Source organism: Musa acuminata, chromosome BXJ1-7 (assembly GCF_036884655.1).
Source record: "Musa acuminata AAA Group cultivar baxijiao chromosome BXJ1-7, Cavendish_Baxijiao_AAA, whole genome shotgun sequence".
NCBI lineage: Eukaryota > Viridiplantae > Streptophyta > Magnoliopsida > Zingiberales > Musaceae > Musa > Musa acuminata.
In genome coordinates, this window is record NC_088333.1 from 37,690,991 (window position 1) to 37,710,000 (window position 19,010).

The following is a 19,010-nucleotide window of genomic DNA, read 5'->3' on the forward strand; positions in this document are numbered from 1 at the left end:
CCAACCTTACGAGGGTTATTGAGTGTCAATAGAGGATCATCATCTCTCGATGTCATGAGAGAAATATCATATATGTTCTTGCTCAAGCAAGTCCCTAGCTAAGGTCATTTGGAATGAGAGAGAAAGAGTTCTCTAAGATAATCTGATTAGAGTGAGACTCAATTGAAAACCGTATAAGCCTGATAGAACATGTCGGAAATATAATCTTTGGGATATTAGATGGATGAGGGACTATAGATACGTGGTATTTGAGGACAGACAGTTCCAAAGGATTGAATTCCCTTGTATCATCTAGGGACTGCAGCATAGTGGCATAGTATGTCCGTAGTTGATGAGATGAGTGAATTATTATAGAGATAATAATTTACTGAACTAAAAGGAGTTCTGACAGGTATGACTCATGGTCAGCTCGATATTAAGCTTAGAATGTCACACACATATGATAGGTGTTGCGACGAGTAGAGGTTCAGATATGAGATATCCGTCGGAGCCCATATTTTATTGGATATTTAATAAGCCTATGAAATATTGGATCCTATAGATGAAATTCAATAAGAGCCAATGAAAGACTATTGGGTAGAGACCTAATAATCTAAGAGACTTAGGTAGTTGGATGAAGATCTAATAACCAATATGACAGGATCCATTAGGGTTAAGTTGATGGAGGACCTCTATAAATATGAGGGAACTAAAGGGTCATGGGCTAGTGTTTTTGACTACCATCTCCTATTCTCTTCTCTCCTTCTCCTCCTCAACCTATAACCCTTATTTGGGGCGTGTGGACAACAAGAAGGGGCAGCCCCTTCTTGATTGTGTGGTGCGCGTGAGGAAGAGATTTGAACAGCGATTTAAGGAGTGTCTTTGCAGCCCCTATCATATGGATCATCGTTAGAGAGGAGGACAGTTGGCCTCTTTCATCCTCTCCTATATATCTATAGGTTTTTAGGGATATACGATCTCCTTAGATGACACATCTTTCTTATATACGCAGTTTTTGATTTCGTTGGTATTTACGCACTACTCTTCGCATGATGATGAAATCTTTTTATGGAAATCTAAGATTTTTATTTTCTCTTCCTTCACTGCATATGTGATGTCACCCTAGATTTCTTAACAATATTCACATCAATATATATTTTATTTTTAAGAAAAATAAATCAACTACTTATTAAAATGATATAAAGAAATGTATATATATATATATATATATATATATATATATATATATATAATATTATTCAGTAAGTAGAATATGTGGTATACATTCGTCAAATAGCTAACTAGTATTTATCGAAATCATTTATAATAATGAAACCAAAACCCACACCCATGTAGGTTTCCCTCATATAGTTATTTGATATATAATGATTCATTATATGGCATATATCATGTGGTCCTTTAATAACATAAATTCTTAATTAGGATATATGCCATCTATAATCTTGAGAAATATGCAACCTACATAAACTAAACTATCCTCAAAATCCATATGTTCATGTCGAAATTGATTTTTGATTGATGTCAGGTAGCCAAATCGACAGGGCCACTAGCTAAAAGTCAATTGACCACTTCCGACATAGAAATAGAGTTTTAAGATGGTGGATACTCCTTTAAGCTGAATCCTCAAGGAGAATCACTTAGATCATAGATGTCAATTGCAAAACTAGCACGAGGTTGTACTAATATGATTACTTCAATACTCAAGTTAATTCAAAGTCAGTCCAAAATAAGTTTTTCCGATCACAAAACCATGCATCATAGATTCCTATTTATAGAGTGGTGAGGGAATATTTAAAAAAAATAAAAAATTATTCTCTCCTCCAACTCATATTGATGGGATAGAGCTCTATTTGTTAGGTTTTGATTAGTATGGAATATTGAAAATATCATTTGACCCTCAATTATACTTTAGAATAATTTATTCATAATGGAGTGTAATGCATGTCATGCGAACTCCATAGTTGTGTTTACATCAAAAACTTGGTTATGGATTATCTTAGAAGTTCATACTTGAGGCGGATGTGTCAGATGTCAATGATGCCTCAATTATTTGGCTATATCGAGCATGTTGTATACTTTATACAATTAGGTTGTATAAGTGTGTGGAGATATATTTGGAAGGCAACTTCAAGCATAATATATATTTTACATGATTAGGGCACAAGCACAAGGGATGTGTTGGTCGTGATAGTCATATTGGGCAATCAACATGTTGTTGGGCATGTCGCATGCTTTACACAGTTAGGATGCGTCAAGTGCATGGATATGTACTTGGAAGGTTACTTCAAGCATACACATGTTTTGTGTAATTAGGGCACAAGTACAAGAGATGTGTTGGTTGTGATGATTGAATTGGGCACATCGAGCATGAGGAGACATGTTGGAGTGTGTCCACATGGTTTACCTATTAGGGAGCATGGAACTTAAGATATAATGTTGTGTGCTTGAGATATCATGAGTGTTTTTAATATATATCATGTTGTCATGGCAAAGTTGATGATATGGTGAGCACAGAAGTTGCATCCAACTTAAAGATATAGTGGACTAGGGATGTTATGAATGATAATTGAGAACTTAGATAAAGTTAGGGAAGATGGATGAGGCCACAGGTGATAGCTTAGGTCACGGACGACATACGAAGTTGTACTCTCAATATTGAGTGAAGCCATAGGCATGACACCAAGCAAAGCCTAGAGTAAGACGTCAAGCGAATCCATGGGTGTGACATCGAAGGGAGTTATATATGGGACATCAAGCAATCAGTGCCAACAAGATATCATGTGGCCATGCTCAAACTCTTTAAAGCATCGCCCAACATTTGACATGCTCTAACTTGCCCAAGCATGTAATTGCCTGAGTAACTATTGTGGTCAATATATCTTCTCGTGCTCGATATGCCATTATTGAACAAAATGTACAATGTGCTGATGTAGCCTTCTTTATCAACATATTTTTAAGCTCTCGACATGCCCTAACTAGGCCAAGCATGCGACACGCCTTATCGGGTTTTTGCGGCAAACACATTTCCTCATGCTTATCGCATCCTAATCAAGCAAAGTATGCAACACATTATATGTAATCTTAGCAACTTACATGTCTCCCCATGGTCAATGTACCCTAACCACACAAAGCATGTGACTGACCTGATGCAATCTCTATGACCTAACTTGTCTCCTATGCTTGACACTCCCTAATTGCACAGAACGTGTGAGACACATGGTGTGGTCTCTTATAGAAAACATCTTCTCATGCTGTACTAAGTAAAGCGCGTGACACATCCAATATGGGACTTCATGGTCAACGTGTCTTTTAGCACTTGATGTGATAGGCAAACTCTTCAATGTGTTTGACACGACCTTTGCGGCCAACCTATCTCTCCATGCTTGACGTACCATAATCAAACAAAGCATGCGACATGTTTGAGGCGATCTTTATGCTAAAGTGTCTCCTCTCACTAAATGCACCGTAATCGAGTAAAACATACTACCTACCTAACACAATCTTCCCAACCAATATGTTTCCCCATGCTTAATTTGCTTTAATTGAGCAAAGTGTGTGATATGTCCGATGTTGCCTTTGTGGCCAATGCACTCTCTGTGTTCAATACATCATAATTGGATAATGTGTGTGATGCACCTGATGTAGCAAATGCATCCTACTTGAGTAAAGTATGTGATGCACCTAACATGACCTTCGTGGCCAACATGAATCCCTAACTTCTACATACCCTAACGAGACAAATAGCCCAAGGTTATCAACATGATTTTTTGTAGCTAATGCATCTCCTCATGCTTGAGGCACTCTAATCAGGCAAATTGTTTAATGCACTCAACATGGTCTTCATGGCTGAATCATCTCTACACTTGACATGACATATTTGGACAAAGCATATAACACACCTTGATACGGCCTTCTTGCCCAAAACATCTCCATAGGCTTGATGCACCCTAACTGGGTAAGCATGTGCTATGCCAATGTGGCCTTCATGGCCGCTGCATTTCCTTATGCTCAATGTACCCTAACTAAGCAAAGCATATGACATATCCTATATGGTATTTATAACAAACATGTCTTCTCATGCTCGATGTGCCCCAAATGGGCAAACTATATAATGTGCTCGATGCGATTTTTATAGCCAATATGTCTCCTCACACTCAATACGTTATAATTGGGCAAAGAGTATAATGTACACAACATGACCTTCATAACCAATATATTTCCTTGTACTCAATGTGCCTTAATCACTCAAAATAGGTAACGTTCTTGATGCAGTGTTTACAAAACACATCTCATGACACTCGACGTGCCGTAATTGGGCAAAGCTTGTGATGTGCTTGTGATTAATATATCTCCCCATACTCGATGTACTCTAATCAAGTAAAGCATATGATATGCTCAATGTAGCCATTGTGACCAACACATCTCTCCATGCTCGATTGCTCTAATTAGGCAAAGCATGCGATATACTTGTCATCACCTTTGTGCCCCAAGTGTGTTCCCATGTTTGATGTGTCATAATCGAGTAAAGCATATGTTACCTTCTTGATGTGGTCCTTGCAACCAATGTGTTTGTCTCCACTTGATACATCATAACTAGACAAAAGCAAGTGCTACATGCCTACTGCATCTCCCCTTGCTTGATTTGCCCCAACCAAGCAAAGCTGGATGTGCCCAATGTGACCATCGCATCTCCCCATGCTCAATGCATGTGATGCGGCTTTAACGGCTAGTACATTTCCTAAGGCTGGAAGTGTCATAACGAGTAAGATTCATTAAAAGGAAGGGTGGAGGAAGTATCAAGTACATCCCTTAAAGGATCACACGGCTCAAGGCAGCAATCTCGTCCTTTGCAATGCCCTTGTGCCTCCTTGCATGCATTTGATCGTTTGACTTATTTCATATACAAGTGCACAACAAAAAAATTGATACTAAAGTATATTACTATTGAATTATCTTTCTAAAGTGATTCATAAACATTTGCCATGTTTAAACTTGCCCTCGAGTCCAAGATCCAATGATCTTAAGGCTAGTGTTCTTCATCACCTAGCTTGAGGATGGCTTTTAATATTGCATCATTTTATGCACCTCTAATAACTTGTATCCAATAGAGGCCTCTCTTATGTTTTCTTGTTTGGCAAAGGGAGGGAATGGGCTACTGAAGGTGTCAGAGACGAGGCTAAGGTAGCCATTAGCATGGTTGGGGCTGCGTTGGTCTAACATCATCAAGAAGGCGAGGCCATTGCCAGAGGAGGGGTGAAAAAAAATGACTATCTTGATTTTTTTAATTAATAGTGAGTATGAATTTATATGTACAAAAAAAAATTATAAAATATGATAATTATATAATTTTTTAACTACTAATAAATATAAAATATTTATGTAAATCATTTCGTAATAGAAGAGATCATAAAGGAAGATTTAGTGAACCGATCATTGATGCAATCTATAGACTCACGAGCAATAGTCTGCTTTAGACGATGAGTGTACTCAACATGGTTTTGCCCTTTGGAAGCTCATGAGCTCCAAAAAATACATTTAAAAGTAAGAGAGACCCGGATGGCTTATGAGCCATTTGTTCATCTACTCCTCAACCAATGTGGGATTAAATGATCTTATCAATTCTCCCTCCCAGATGACTAAGGGCATAGAGGCCCCCCCTTCTAGTACTAAAATGATAGAGCCATGAATACCATCGATCGGTGAGTCAACCTGGTTGGTTCATTGTCGAAGGTGTAGGTTTATCCTTTTGTCTCCCCCTTGCTAATATGACGGACCAATGAGGGAGGTATATTGGGGTGATGGTTCATTGGGAGTGATCTAACCTTGGAACGAAGATGCCAGATAGAGGAACGAGGGTCTCCCTTACTATAGGGTCATCTCTTGGCTGTCAGTAGTCTTGCATAACAGGTCTGCACCGGGGGCTTCTCGGCTTGACCCATCTGATACTTAAAGTCAGTGCAAGGTGGAGGGGGATGATGATAATAGTATGAGCTATGTACATAAAAAAGTAGAGAGTAGATATGTTACTGCTTGCCTGACCTCTCAGCTTGGTTTGGGGAGTGACTTCTATACCTGGGCACCGAGTGGTCTAGTCATGTGTTAGCCAAAGCCCTCTTTACTCTGAATGGTGGAGCCGTTAATAAGAGCAACTTGCTATCAGTCATTAATGCAAATGCATGTCTTGAAATGTTAGCTAAGAGGTGTCTACGGAAGTTGAGGTGTGCTATCCTTTGGTTCCCATGTCTTTATTGTTAGTCCACATAGTGGAGTGAGAGTTGGAGGTTGTCAATATTATCCCTGTCAACTATGGAGACAAAGACTTAGTAAGAGCATCTACAAGTCGAGTAAAAGATGAGACATGAGAGATACATAGCTCACTATTTTGAACTGTCATGAACAAAGTGAAAATTAATAGCTATGTGCTTCAAGAGTGAAATACATGATTATCATATATATATAGATGGAGGATCAGAGAATGTGACAAATAGTCCATATAGCAATAATTGAATCCAATAAAGTTAAACAATTGTAGAAGCAATTGCTCGATAGTTAGCTTCCGTAGATAATCTTGCAATATAACATTCTTGGAGCTCCCAAAAATTAGAGATGCCATGTCATCCTTATTACTTGTCTAATTGACATCTAAAAATACATGAGGCAACATAAGGGAGTCCTTTCAGAGAAATAAACTGTGATCAATAGTGCCTTTTAAGTACCAAAGATGACATTTAACAAATATCTAATTGTTGAAAGTATGTCTACACATAAATTAAGATAATTTATTTATTATATATGTAATGTATGGATGAGTGAATATCAAATACTATAGACTGCCAAAAACTTGACGATACTTAGTGGCCTCACTGAGATTAGCACTATCGGATAAGTTAAGAGGAACTCTATAGAGATTGGTATAGTAATAGTATTGACTTCAAGCATTTTGATATGATCAATAAGATTATGAATATGCTTCTATAAGAAAAAATAGATCATTCATCGTATGAATGACTTGAATACTAAGAAAATATCTAAAGGACCCAAGATCTTTGAAAGAAAATTTATTTCTAACCTACTGAATAAACTAATTAATTATTATTGATTTATTACCAACAATAACTAAGTCATCCATATAAACTAGTAAAAATATGATCATGTATTCATGAGAATAAATGAATAATGAATTGTCATATGAAGAATTATAAAATTCAACTAAGATTAGATATGTTTGAAGTTCATGATACCAAGCATGAGGAGCCTGCTTGAGACCATGAAGAGTCTTGCGCAACTTATATAGAATAACATGAATTATTGTTAGCTTCACAACTAGTTAAAGGTACCGTAGTACTCAAGGCTTGGATGTTGATGAAATACCTTTGTAATAAGTCTTGCTTTATACTTATTAATGGACCCATTAAGATTTTGTTTGATAAAAAAAAACTCATTTACACCATAGAAGGTTTTGACTTAGATTGGATGGGACTAAGTCCCATATACTATTATGTAATAAAGCATTATATTCTTACATTGTTGCTCATCATTTAATAATATTTAAGGCTTGGTTGATGGTAGAAGGCTCAGAAATAAAAATTTAAAATTATTTTATAAAAATATAAAATATTTATTTAGATTAAATGACTTGATTTTTTAATGTAGTAATCATCAGATGAATTGGTGAGGGGTCAATGACATCTCTTAGACATGTTGAACAAGAAGAATTTAAAATAAGGGATACCAACCAAATCTTATTGTGAATTCTCCTTATGCATAATACTCTCATAAAGCAACTAGATGGATGAGATAACATATGATTTATTGTGCACCATTGAGGAAGGACTAGTGGGGTCTGAGTCGATAAAGTTTTTAGATTAATGTGTGGGATTGATGTTTCAACCTGAACAAAAATTATAATATGAGGTGGCTCACGAATTTGGGAGACCCAATCAACAAAGTTATTAGAAGTTAACCTAGGTAAAAAAGAATAAGTGATTTATAAGGAAAACAGATTTCATAAAATCAACATGGTGAGAAATGAAAATTCTTTTGGTTGATGGATCAAAACATTTAAAGATACTTTGCATAGTAGAATATCCAAGATCAACACATTATTTTGAATGAGCTTTTAGTTTATTATGAGGGTAAGGTTTTAACCATGAATAATATAGATAACCAAAAACATATAATTTACTGTAATTAGGAGTGGATCCAAATAATTTTTAAATGGTGAAACCATGTTGAGAACTGAAGTTGGCATGCGATTAATAAGATAAGTTGATATGACAAATGTATGATATCAAAATTGAAGAGATAAGAAAGCTTGAGTTAGTATGAGACCAATTTGGATAATGTGTTGATAATGACATTCTACGATCCCATTATGTTTAGGATTATGTAGAGGGGTGAGAAATTAAGACATTTCATTGGTTTTAAAAAAGTTATGAAGCTTTTAAAATTCACCATCATTAAAAGAACTTCTCAACAATAAGTTTCAACTTAACAAAAATGATGAATACTTCATATTTTTGCTTCATGAGAAATAACTATATATACTTTATAAAATGATCAACAAAAATAAGATAGTAGTTAAATCCATCTTGAAATTATATTGGAGAAGGCTCCCAAACATAAAAATATATAAGTTCAAGAGGTGAATTATTTGTGAGAGAGGATGTAGAAAATAAAAGCTTGGGCATTTTATTGCATCTGCATGAATTACATGAAAAGGATGACAAGATGATGATGATAAAGATAAATTATAAAAATAAATAATATAATTTAGAATCTTAAAAGAAGGATACTCTAAACGATTATATCATTCTTGAAATGGAGCCTTGTTAGTAGTCGAAGCAAAGATGGATTATGATAGAGATGGTACAATAGTTAGTCACTCATAAACTCCATCTCTATTCATCCCTGCATAAGATATGTCCCCATATTGAGATATTTCATAATATATGAAGAGGATAAGAATTCAATAGAAATATTATTAAAAAAATATAATTTAGTAATAAATATTAGGTTCTTCTTCATATTATTATCATTTAGAATATCAAAAAGTAAAAAAAGATTTGAAGAAAGAGGGAAGGTTTGTAGCGACTTGTATGAGTTATTTTGATACATTTATCATCACCTATCATGATATCATCTGAACTATCAAAATCTGAATAAAGCGATAAATTATTTAAGTTAGACATGACATGATAAGAAGCCCCAAAATCAACAAGCCAATTTTGAAGAAGGTTAAAAGGATTGAACAACAAAGTAAGCACGCGACAGTGGTAATAAAAACCAAGTACATGGTGTAGCAGGATATGTAGAATAAAATATGCATGAAGGCTAAAACATCCACAAAATAGAAGCTTGTAAGTGATGACATTTCTTAGTAATATGGCATTGCATATCACATATTTGATAGGTGACTTTGTTATTGAATTGTTACCCGAATTTGTTGATACTTTTGTTGTGGCATTGTTGTATGTTGCTTGTAGAATGATTATTTGGATGATTACCTTATTGGTTGTGGATCTTGCATTTATTTAGAATGAGCTTTGTTAACAAAATTGGTAACAATGGAAGCAGTATCAAAAGGTGATGACTCTCTCTTAAGATAAGTTTCATAGTTAAAAAGCTTATCATGAAGTTCTTTAAAAGATATAGGGCTATCATGAGCACGAATTGTAGTTGAGATCTCCTTATACTCTGAACCAAAATCATTTATACATGAAAAATAATCTCTTTATCATCAAGAGGTGTATCAGGCATAGCAAGCATGTCTACATGAGTTTTTATAACTTACATGTACCCAAAAATAAATTGTATACCTTTAGAGAGCTTGAAGAGAGTTTCTCGAAGTTGCATAAGGTGACCACGAGATTGATCGGCAAACATTGTCGTAAGCTTGGACCATATTTCATGAGAGGATTTGGTGAAAGCTACATAGGAAATGATTTGAGAGGAAATAATAGCACTTCTAAGAAGATGATCATAACGGATTATAAAAATGTATGTTTAGGATTGAAAACTTCAAGATTATTCTCTCTAATTGTTTGTGGAGAGTAAGTGATAGTGCTATCCACAAAACCCATAAGATCATAACTGACTCAAAAAAAAAAAATCATCATTTTAAATATAGTTTTTAATAAATTTGGAATCTTCTACAAAATAGAATAAGTGATCCCATGGCCGACACTTCTTCTTAATATAGAATCCAATCCAAAATCTTCTCCTTTCCATCCCCTCATGGTGTAGAATAAAATAGAGATTTCCAAGCAAAAATAGTGAACGTGAAATAATAGGAGTGGTGGGCATTGCAGCTCGGATAGGAATGGTTGGAGATGGCACTCCGGCAAGCCCTTGTATCCATAAGTAACACTCATTCCTCGTGACAAAGGAAGAGTCCTCGTTCTTCCGTCCTTTTCAGCCTCCTCTTGCTGCGGTCGTCGTCGAGCGGCCGCGTTCCAAGTGTGACACGGTGAAGTTTTGAGGTGCGAGGAAAGTCTAGAGTAGCTGTAGAGAGTAGGAGACCTGACGAAGAACAACAGGGCGATGAATCGGTTGCTGAACGTGTGCTCTTCGTCTTCCTGTGACAGCGAGGCGGAGGAAAGGGGCGTGGTGGAGGCGTCGAGATGGAATGATGCAAGCGGCATCGTTACCTGCCTCAGTGTCAACACAAGGAGGCTGCTTTCGGATCAGTTTTCGATGAGGGAGACGAAGATTGAGGTCAAGTGGGAGAAGAGGAGGCAGAAGATACTGCTCAGAAGGCGGATAATAGTGGGAAGCGACGGCGACGGAGGAGGAGCGAAGGAGGAGGAGCAGGAGCGCGAGGGAGAGGAGATGAGGCCAAGTGCAAGGACGACGAGCTTGACCGACGAGGATCTCGATGAGTTGAGGGGATCCATAGATCTTGGGTTTGGCTTCAACGAAGAGGAAGGTGGACATGACCTCTGCGACACACTCCCCGCGCTCAACCTTTACTTCGCCGTCAACCGCGAGTTCTCCGACCCCCCCAAGCTTCAACCTTTGCCGAGCCCACCAGACTCCACCCCGGTCGCCACCTCTTCGTGGTCCACTCTCTGCAGCATCCCCGGCCCACCGAGCCCGAACGAACCGTCACAGCCAGGGTCTACAGATTCTTGGAAGATCTGCCATCCAGGTGCTGCAATTTTCTCCCCCTCCTTATTGCTGCTGTATGCATAACGAGAAACATGCCAAGATAGATGTAATCTTCTCTGCAACAGGAGACAGTCCGCAACATGTGAAGACGAGATTACGGCACTGGGCGCAAGCAGTGGCGTGTTCTCTGAGGCAAAGCTGCTGAGGATAAACTACCTATCGTGCAGGAGAAAAGGCAGTTCGGCTGTGTGAATCCCGTTTCTTGTGGATTCTCACAGAACAAAGCCTGGGCTATTGCGGAGACAGGAGGAGGAAGGCAAGTGGCTCAGGAGGGGTCTTTTTTGGGGCTATATTAGACACATGAGCTTATACTGTGCTTCATGGCAGCGGTAGCAATAGCAAAGTGTACACCGGAGGGTGTAATTAGCAAATTACTAAGGATTGGTTAGCTGTGTTTTTGTATGCTGAGTTGTGTTTTCTACTGAACATGAGCCAACTTATCTATGAGTCTTTGTGAAATTACAATGACTTCACACATTTTTGCTTCTTATTGTCTGTCTTAGGGCTAATTACGTATTACTTTTGTAATTAGCTATATTTAGTATTTCGATTTATATGCTTTCAAAAGTTATATTAAGATTTTTATATTCATAAAAATAAAATATTTAATCTCATTGTTTCAATAAAATCTTTCTTTCTCGATTTTTAATCTTTTAAAATTATCTTTTTAATCCTGGGATCTTAATATTTTACTTTTATAAATGTAGGGATCACAATATAATTTTAAAAAATATAAAGATCGAAATACTAAATGTAGCTAATTGTAGTTATCAATTATAAAGGGGATTAATAGGAAAAAATAGATCCTAAGGTTTCTTCTTCCCATGGCTCACAAACCATCATGATATCGTTCAAGTAAAATCCATCACGGCTTGCTGTAGAGCATGGCTATGGCTCGCAGTTGGCTTGGTCGGAAGAGAAGGAACGATAGGAAGGAAAGTAGAGGAGAAGGAAAGAATGAAAAGAGAAAGAGAAAAGAAAACTGGATTTTTTTCTTTTTTATCGAAGGCTCAATTTTTTTTTAATCAGGAAAGTCGGATTAGATCCAGAAAATTATGAATAAGTATGGTTTTAAGTTCTTGACATTCTTAACTAATCTGAAAATTATATAGGATTGTGGATTAATTAATGTTAATCTTTTAAACTTAATGTGATTTTTGATGATCTTAAATTGCAAATACTGAATTAATATTAATAAAAAAAATGTAAGTGATTCTGTACAGAAAATAAAATTTGACAAAAAATAAAAATAAAATAATTGATTTTTATTGACATAGGAAAGAAATATAAAAATAAACATGGTTGAATAAAATAAATATCAGATTATGTATTTAAAATTTATATAATTTTAAAATTTTGTTTCTCATGATAATGATTAATATTATTTGAATGATTTAGGCAAAAGGAGGTCAATGATAAGTACTCGATGGCTCTCTCTAACTTGTTTTCAAAAGTAATAATATATCTTTATTTTTAAAATATAGCAAATCATTTTATATCAATAAAGTTTTACAAGAGAATGTATATATTCATAGCAAGGAAAACTATATGATGGATAGTTATTGATTGAAACCTTAGTTTTCTAAACGTTTAGTGTCTATCTGATTCGATTTAACGCATTGTTTAGTGTCAAACTCAAAAATTAAACCTAAAGGTATTTTGTCATATTAAAAAGCAAGAACTCTTTTTTGAGTGTTTTGGAAATGAGGGGGGCACTATCCACGAAAAACTCAAAGCTTGAGATGATTCTCAAGAAATCATCTTATGTTAAGAGCAAGTATGACATGCAAAAGAAATAATTAACTTAAAATTAATTTATATTTCTGATAAGTTTTAGTAGTATGTGGTTTTCTCATATCCCTATTTATTAACTCCAGTGTTTGGCGTCCTCCTCCTTAAGTGCATCTTGGATTAGAATAAACTCTGTGACGAGGATCATGATGTGTGGTAGCTCTTGTAGACCTTCCGCAGCGTCAAACTCGCTCAAAGGCCGAGGGGAAGAGAACTCGACGAGCTGGTGCGGGAGCTTAAAGTTCACCGACAGCTTGAGACAAGATGGCTGCAACGTAACATCACCTGCGGCTTGTTCGCCAACCTTTCAGCTTCTGAAGCATAATGATCTCTCCATCATGGCGTCATGGGACACACTAGTGACCATCCTATTCGACGAATTGCTCCTTCCGAAGCCGAGTAATCTTGTTAGCTTTTATGATCCTTTATAATTAGATAAAATATATATAATATAATTAAATAAATTTTAATAAAATATATTGACATCGATCTTGGATTAAAGATGGTGTATTTACAGATTAAATAGAAATCTCTTTTCAGATGACATTAAAAGGTACGTATCATTAAATCAGATCTAATTATTTGATTTTAATCATGACATAAAAAAATATTTCTGTATTTAATACAACGTATTACAGATTTTATACTTCGGTATCACAGCTTAGGTTCTTGAGATTAAATATATTAGATATATTATTTTTTAATGATTTCTATTCTCCAAATGATCGCGAAGCAACAATGGTCACCGTCGACCTTGCTGCGTACAACCAGCGATTCTATTGCATTGGGCAGCGTGTGCGCAGTAGGCAGCAGCACCGCACCCATGCGGCGATTGCACGCGGGTAGGTCGCGCATCAGGTGGCGACCGCACGCTGACAACAGCCGCGACCAGCTATGCGAAGGCGTTGCCAATCGCGCAAGCAGTAGCTGCACATGCGGGCAGTCGCAGCCAGCCGTGTGCAGGCGTCGATAGCCGCATAGGCAGTAGCCACATGCACAGGCAGTCGCGACCAGCTGTGCGCAAGCGTCGGTAGTCCCGCGGTGGTAGTAGCAGCGGTCGTGCTCGGGCAGGAACCACCATAGCAACCACACATCGGCAAGAACCGCCATAGCGACCACACGGGGGTAGGAACCGTTGCAGTGACCACGCGCGGGCAACGGTAGTGGCAGCGCCGCATGCGCGGGCAACAGCGATGGGGTAGTAAGGTTTTGGCAAAATTACAATTTTTGCCCTAAGGTTTCCCTTTGGTCAAATTATAGTTTTGCCCTTATGTATTTTATTAATATCTTTTAATTCTTTTTACAGTTCTACCCTTATAAATTTTATAATTCTAGTTTATATCATGTCAAATATTTATAGTTTTACCCTTATGAAATTAAAGAATTTCTAATTTACATTCTCAATTATAAAATTGATAAATATGATTTATTATAATTATGATTAAATTTAATCATGATTAAATTTTGATTATTTGATTGTATTTAATTTTGATTAAAAAATTATAGATTATGGTTCACTTTTATAATTTTCTCATATGAATTACTTATTATATTTTTACATGTGGTAAATAAAATCTAATTATTATTCTTGATATTCATTTGGTTATTCATATGTATATATTTGAAATTATGAAATAATATTTATCTTTCACATGAAAGCATAATTTATATGTTATCATGATTATCATATGAGTTTTCTTTTACTGATTAATGTTTAATAATTATTATGGTTGTTATTCTATTATTGAACTGCTTAGCATAAATTAAATTGAAGAAATTTGATGAATATTATTTGTAATTCATCTCCTTAAGTTTTATCTGACTTAAACTGTCAAAGTGGCATAGGATGATAGGCTTTTGTGATGTGAATTATAATAAAAATTTTATTATTTATAAGATATTTTTAAATTTTATTTTATATTATTGTATTGGTCTTGTAGCCACCAAAATAACCTAGACTAATAACTTATAAAATAATATTAAGGAATCAGTCCTAAATGACATTAAAAAAATAATATTCACGGTGACACACATAATTAGGAGATTTAGATAATCTCAAAGGAGAATCTACTTCAAATAATTATGTGATTGGATAGGATGATATTGTTTTGGATATCCTTGTAGTTTAGGTTATATACCCAAAGGTAACAATACTATTCCACAAGGATGGTATTAGTCCTCCAAAGATGATCTTGAGTCAACATTTGATATATCAATATTTCACCCAAAGGTATAATATAGATGATATCAATAGTTCATCAAATTTTTAAAAAACTTAAAGTATTAATATTATTTTATATTTTATATTTTTGTAGTGGTACTTCTGTCCATACATTCTTATGCTTCTAGTGTCCTTGTATTTTCTAGATCAAATTATTCAGAATAGTTAGAGCATATGAAATTCACACTAGGTATATTAGATCTTGATTTAGTATTTCTTATTAAAAAGCCTACAGATTTAACTGATAAAAGTACTATAGAACAAGTTAATGAAATAAAGGCTTGGAAAATATTTAATAGGCTTAGTTTAATATTCATAAGAATGACGATTGTAAATAATATAAAGACTTCATTACCGATTGCAACTAGTGCACATAAATATTTAAAGGTTATTGAAGACATTTAAATTTACTGATAAGTCATTGGTTGATACACTAATGAAAGAACTGACTATGGCTCAGTATGATGACACTTGAGTAATTCAGGATCACATCCTCAATATGGTCGATAAAGTTACAAAATTTAAAGCATTGGTATAAATGTCGATGAGTCTTTTCTCATACAATTCGTTCTTAATTCCCTTCCTTCTCAGTTTGGCCCATTCAAGATTCACTATAATATAAATAAGGATAAGTGAGATTTGAATGAGTTAACTAGTATGTGTGTTAAGGAAGAATTGAGATTAAAGCAGGAAAGTTCATATAATATCATGATAGCTACTCAAGGAGCTAGTAATAAAAAAAGAAAATTGAAGCATCATCCATCAAAGAAATTTGTCAGGTTTGGAAATATTAAACAAACTAATGAAAATAAAGCTTTTACAGTAAAGTACTTCTTTTGTGACAAGAAAGGACATATGAAAAAGGACTGCATTAAACGCAAGACTTGGTTCAGAAAGAAAGGTATTAACTCGACCTTTGTATGTTTCGAATCAAACATTACAGAAGTTCATTCTGACACTTGGTAGATTGATTCTCATGCTTCAACTCATATTACCAATAATATGCAGGGATTTCTTTCAATCTGGAAATCAAAAGAACATGAGAGATTCATCATTATGAGAAATTGACTTAAAGCAAAAGTGATATAAGTGGAAACTTATCATCTACGCTTAGAGACGGGTCATCTGATAGATCTTGTTGACACATATTATATTCATACTATTTCTAGAAATTTAGTTTTCCTATATAGAATTGATGAGTTAGGTTATTGTCTTTCTTTTGGTAATGGTAAACTCAGTATATTTTATGATTCAATAAAAGTTGGTTCAGGAATTTTCTGTGATGGTTTATACAGAATTAATTTGGATCTTGAATTTACAAAGATATTATTAACTATACAATTAAGTATTGGATTGAAACGTAGTTTCAATAATGAAAGATCTTCTATATTGTGACATAGACAATTGGAGTATATCTCTAAGGAAAGAACTAAAAAATTAGTGAAGGATAATATTTTGAAACATTTAGACTTCACTGATTTTAATGTTTGTATAGATTGCATTAAGAGAAAGCAAAATAAAATATAAAAAAAATGCTACAAGAAGTAAAGAACTCCTTGAGATTATTCATACTAATATCTGCGGACCACTCCATATTCCTTGTTTTAGTGGAGAAAGATATTTCATCACATTTATAGATGACTTGTCCAGATATGATTATGTTTATCTAAGACATAAAATGTCTCAAGCCGTTAATACTCTTCAAGTGTACATAAATGAGGTTGAGAGACAATTAGATAGAAAAGTTAAAATTGTTAGATATGATAGGGGTGGTGAATTTTATGGCAGATATGATGGATATGGTTAGAATATTGATCCTTTTACTAGATTCCTAGAATAACGATATTGCTGAAAGGAGAAATCGTACTCTTATGAATATGGTTAGGAGCATGATGAGTTATTCCTCTGTACCTGAGTCGATGTGGGGTGAAGCTCTTAGGACAACTATATACATCTTAAACAAAGTTCCTAGTAAGTCAGTTCCATCAACTCCATTTGAGTTATAGACTGGTAGGAAGCACAGTCTGAGACATTTATATATTTAGGGGTGTCCTACAGAGATAAAAGTATTCAATCCACATGAAAAGAAATATGATCTAAGAACTATTTATGTATATTTTATTAGTTATCCAGAAAAATCTAAGCGATATAGATTTTATTGCCCTAATCATAGTACGAGGATAGTAGAATATGGAAATGTAAGATTCCTAAAAAATAACAAAATTAATAGGAGTGAAAAATCTCAAAGGATTAATTTTGATATTGAGAAGATTCAGGTTAATTCTCTTATTTCATCTCAGATTGTTGTTCCTCAAATTAATGAGAGCATTGATGAGAAATAACATCGAAGAACTCTCACATGATGTTGATGTCATCGCGGATGATTTTGTAGAACAATCACAATCGGCAATTTTAAGAAGATCTCAAAGGAAAAGGAAATATGTCATTTCTGATGATTATATGGTATATCTATAAGAATCATATTATGATATAGGAATAAAAAGAGACCCCTTACCGTTTTCACAAGCCATAGAAAGTAACAATTCTGAAAAATGCTATGATGCAATAAAAGAAGAGTTAAAATCAATGGTCCAGAATGGTGTTTGGGAACTCATTGAATTGTTAAATAATTATAAAAAAATCGATTGTAAATGGGTCTTTAAGACAAAACGTGACTCAACGGGCAATATCAAACGATATAAAGCCAGACTTATGGTCAAAGGATTTTCTTAGATAGAAGATATCAACTATAATGAGACTTTTTCTTCAATTTCTAGAAAGAACTCGTTAAGAATCGTCATGACATTAGTAGCTCATTATGATCTTGAGTTACGTCAGATGGATGTGAAAACAACATTTTTAAACGAGGATCTGGATGAGGAAATCTATATGGAACAACCTAAAGGATTCATAGAAAAGGGAAAAGAAAGTTGGGCTTGTAAACTTAAGAATTCCATTTATGGCCTTAAACAAGCTTCTAAACAATGGTATACGAAGTTTCATAATATCATTACTTCCTTCAGATTTAAAGAAAATACTATTTATTAGTGCATATACCTGAAGGTAAATAGGAGCAAGTTTATTATATTAGTCTTATATATTGATGATATTTTACTTGCTAGTAGTGATCTTGGTTTATTGCACGAAATCAAGATATTTCTCAATAAGAACTTTAAGATGATTGATATGAATGAGACAGCCTATGTTATTAGTATTGAGATATTTATGGATATATCTCAAGGATTACTAAGATTATCTCAGAAAGGATATATTAATCATATCTTGTAGATATTTAATATATAACTTTGCTCAGCCAATAATATACTTATTACTAGAGGTGAAAAATTCAATCAAAACCAGTACCCAAAAAATGACTTAGAAAAGAATCAAATGAAGAATATTTCTTATGGGTGTGCAGTTGAAAGTCTATTATATGTTCAAACCTGTACAAAATCAGATATCAGTTTTGTAGTTGCAATGCTGGGAAGATACCAAAGCAACTTAAGAATGAAACATTAGAAAGCCGCAAAAAAAGTAATGAGATATCTATAGGAGATGAAATATTATATGCTCACATATAGGAGATCATATCAGCTTAAAGTGACAGGATATTCAGATGCTAATTTTGTAAATTACCTCGATAATAGGAAGTCAATTTCAGGATTTGTATTCATGTTAGCTGGTAGGGCAATTTCTTGGAAAAGTGCAAAGAAATTGCTTATTGCATTATTAACAATGGAAGCTGAATTTGTGGTATTCTTTAAAGCCACAAATTAAACTTTATGACTGCAAAATTTCATCTCAGGACTTGGTGTGGTCGACTCAATTG

The 19,010-nt window shown here is 34.7% G+C and overlaps 1 protein-coding gene across 1 annotated transcript; it reads left to right on the forward strand.

Annotated features, from left to right (window-relative positions):
- The first annotated feature begins 10,447 nt into the window (after positions 1 to 10,447).
- LOC135680017 (uncharacterized) lies at positions 10,448 to 11,446 on the forward strand. Its single transcript, XM_065193998.1, has 2 exons — positions 10,448 to 11,149; positions 11,235 to 11,446. The coding sequence occupies exons 1-2, from the start codon at positions 10,543 to 10,545 to the stop codon at positions 11,312 to 11,314; spliced, it is 687 nt and encodes a 228-aa protein (XP_065050070.1). The 5' UTR covers positions 10,448 to 10,542; the 3' UTR covers positions 11,315 to 11,446.
- Positions 11,447 to 19,010: the final 7,564 nt, after the last annotated feature.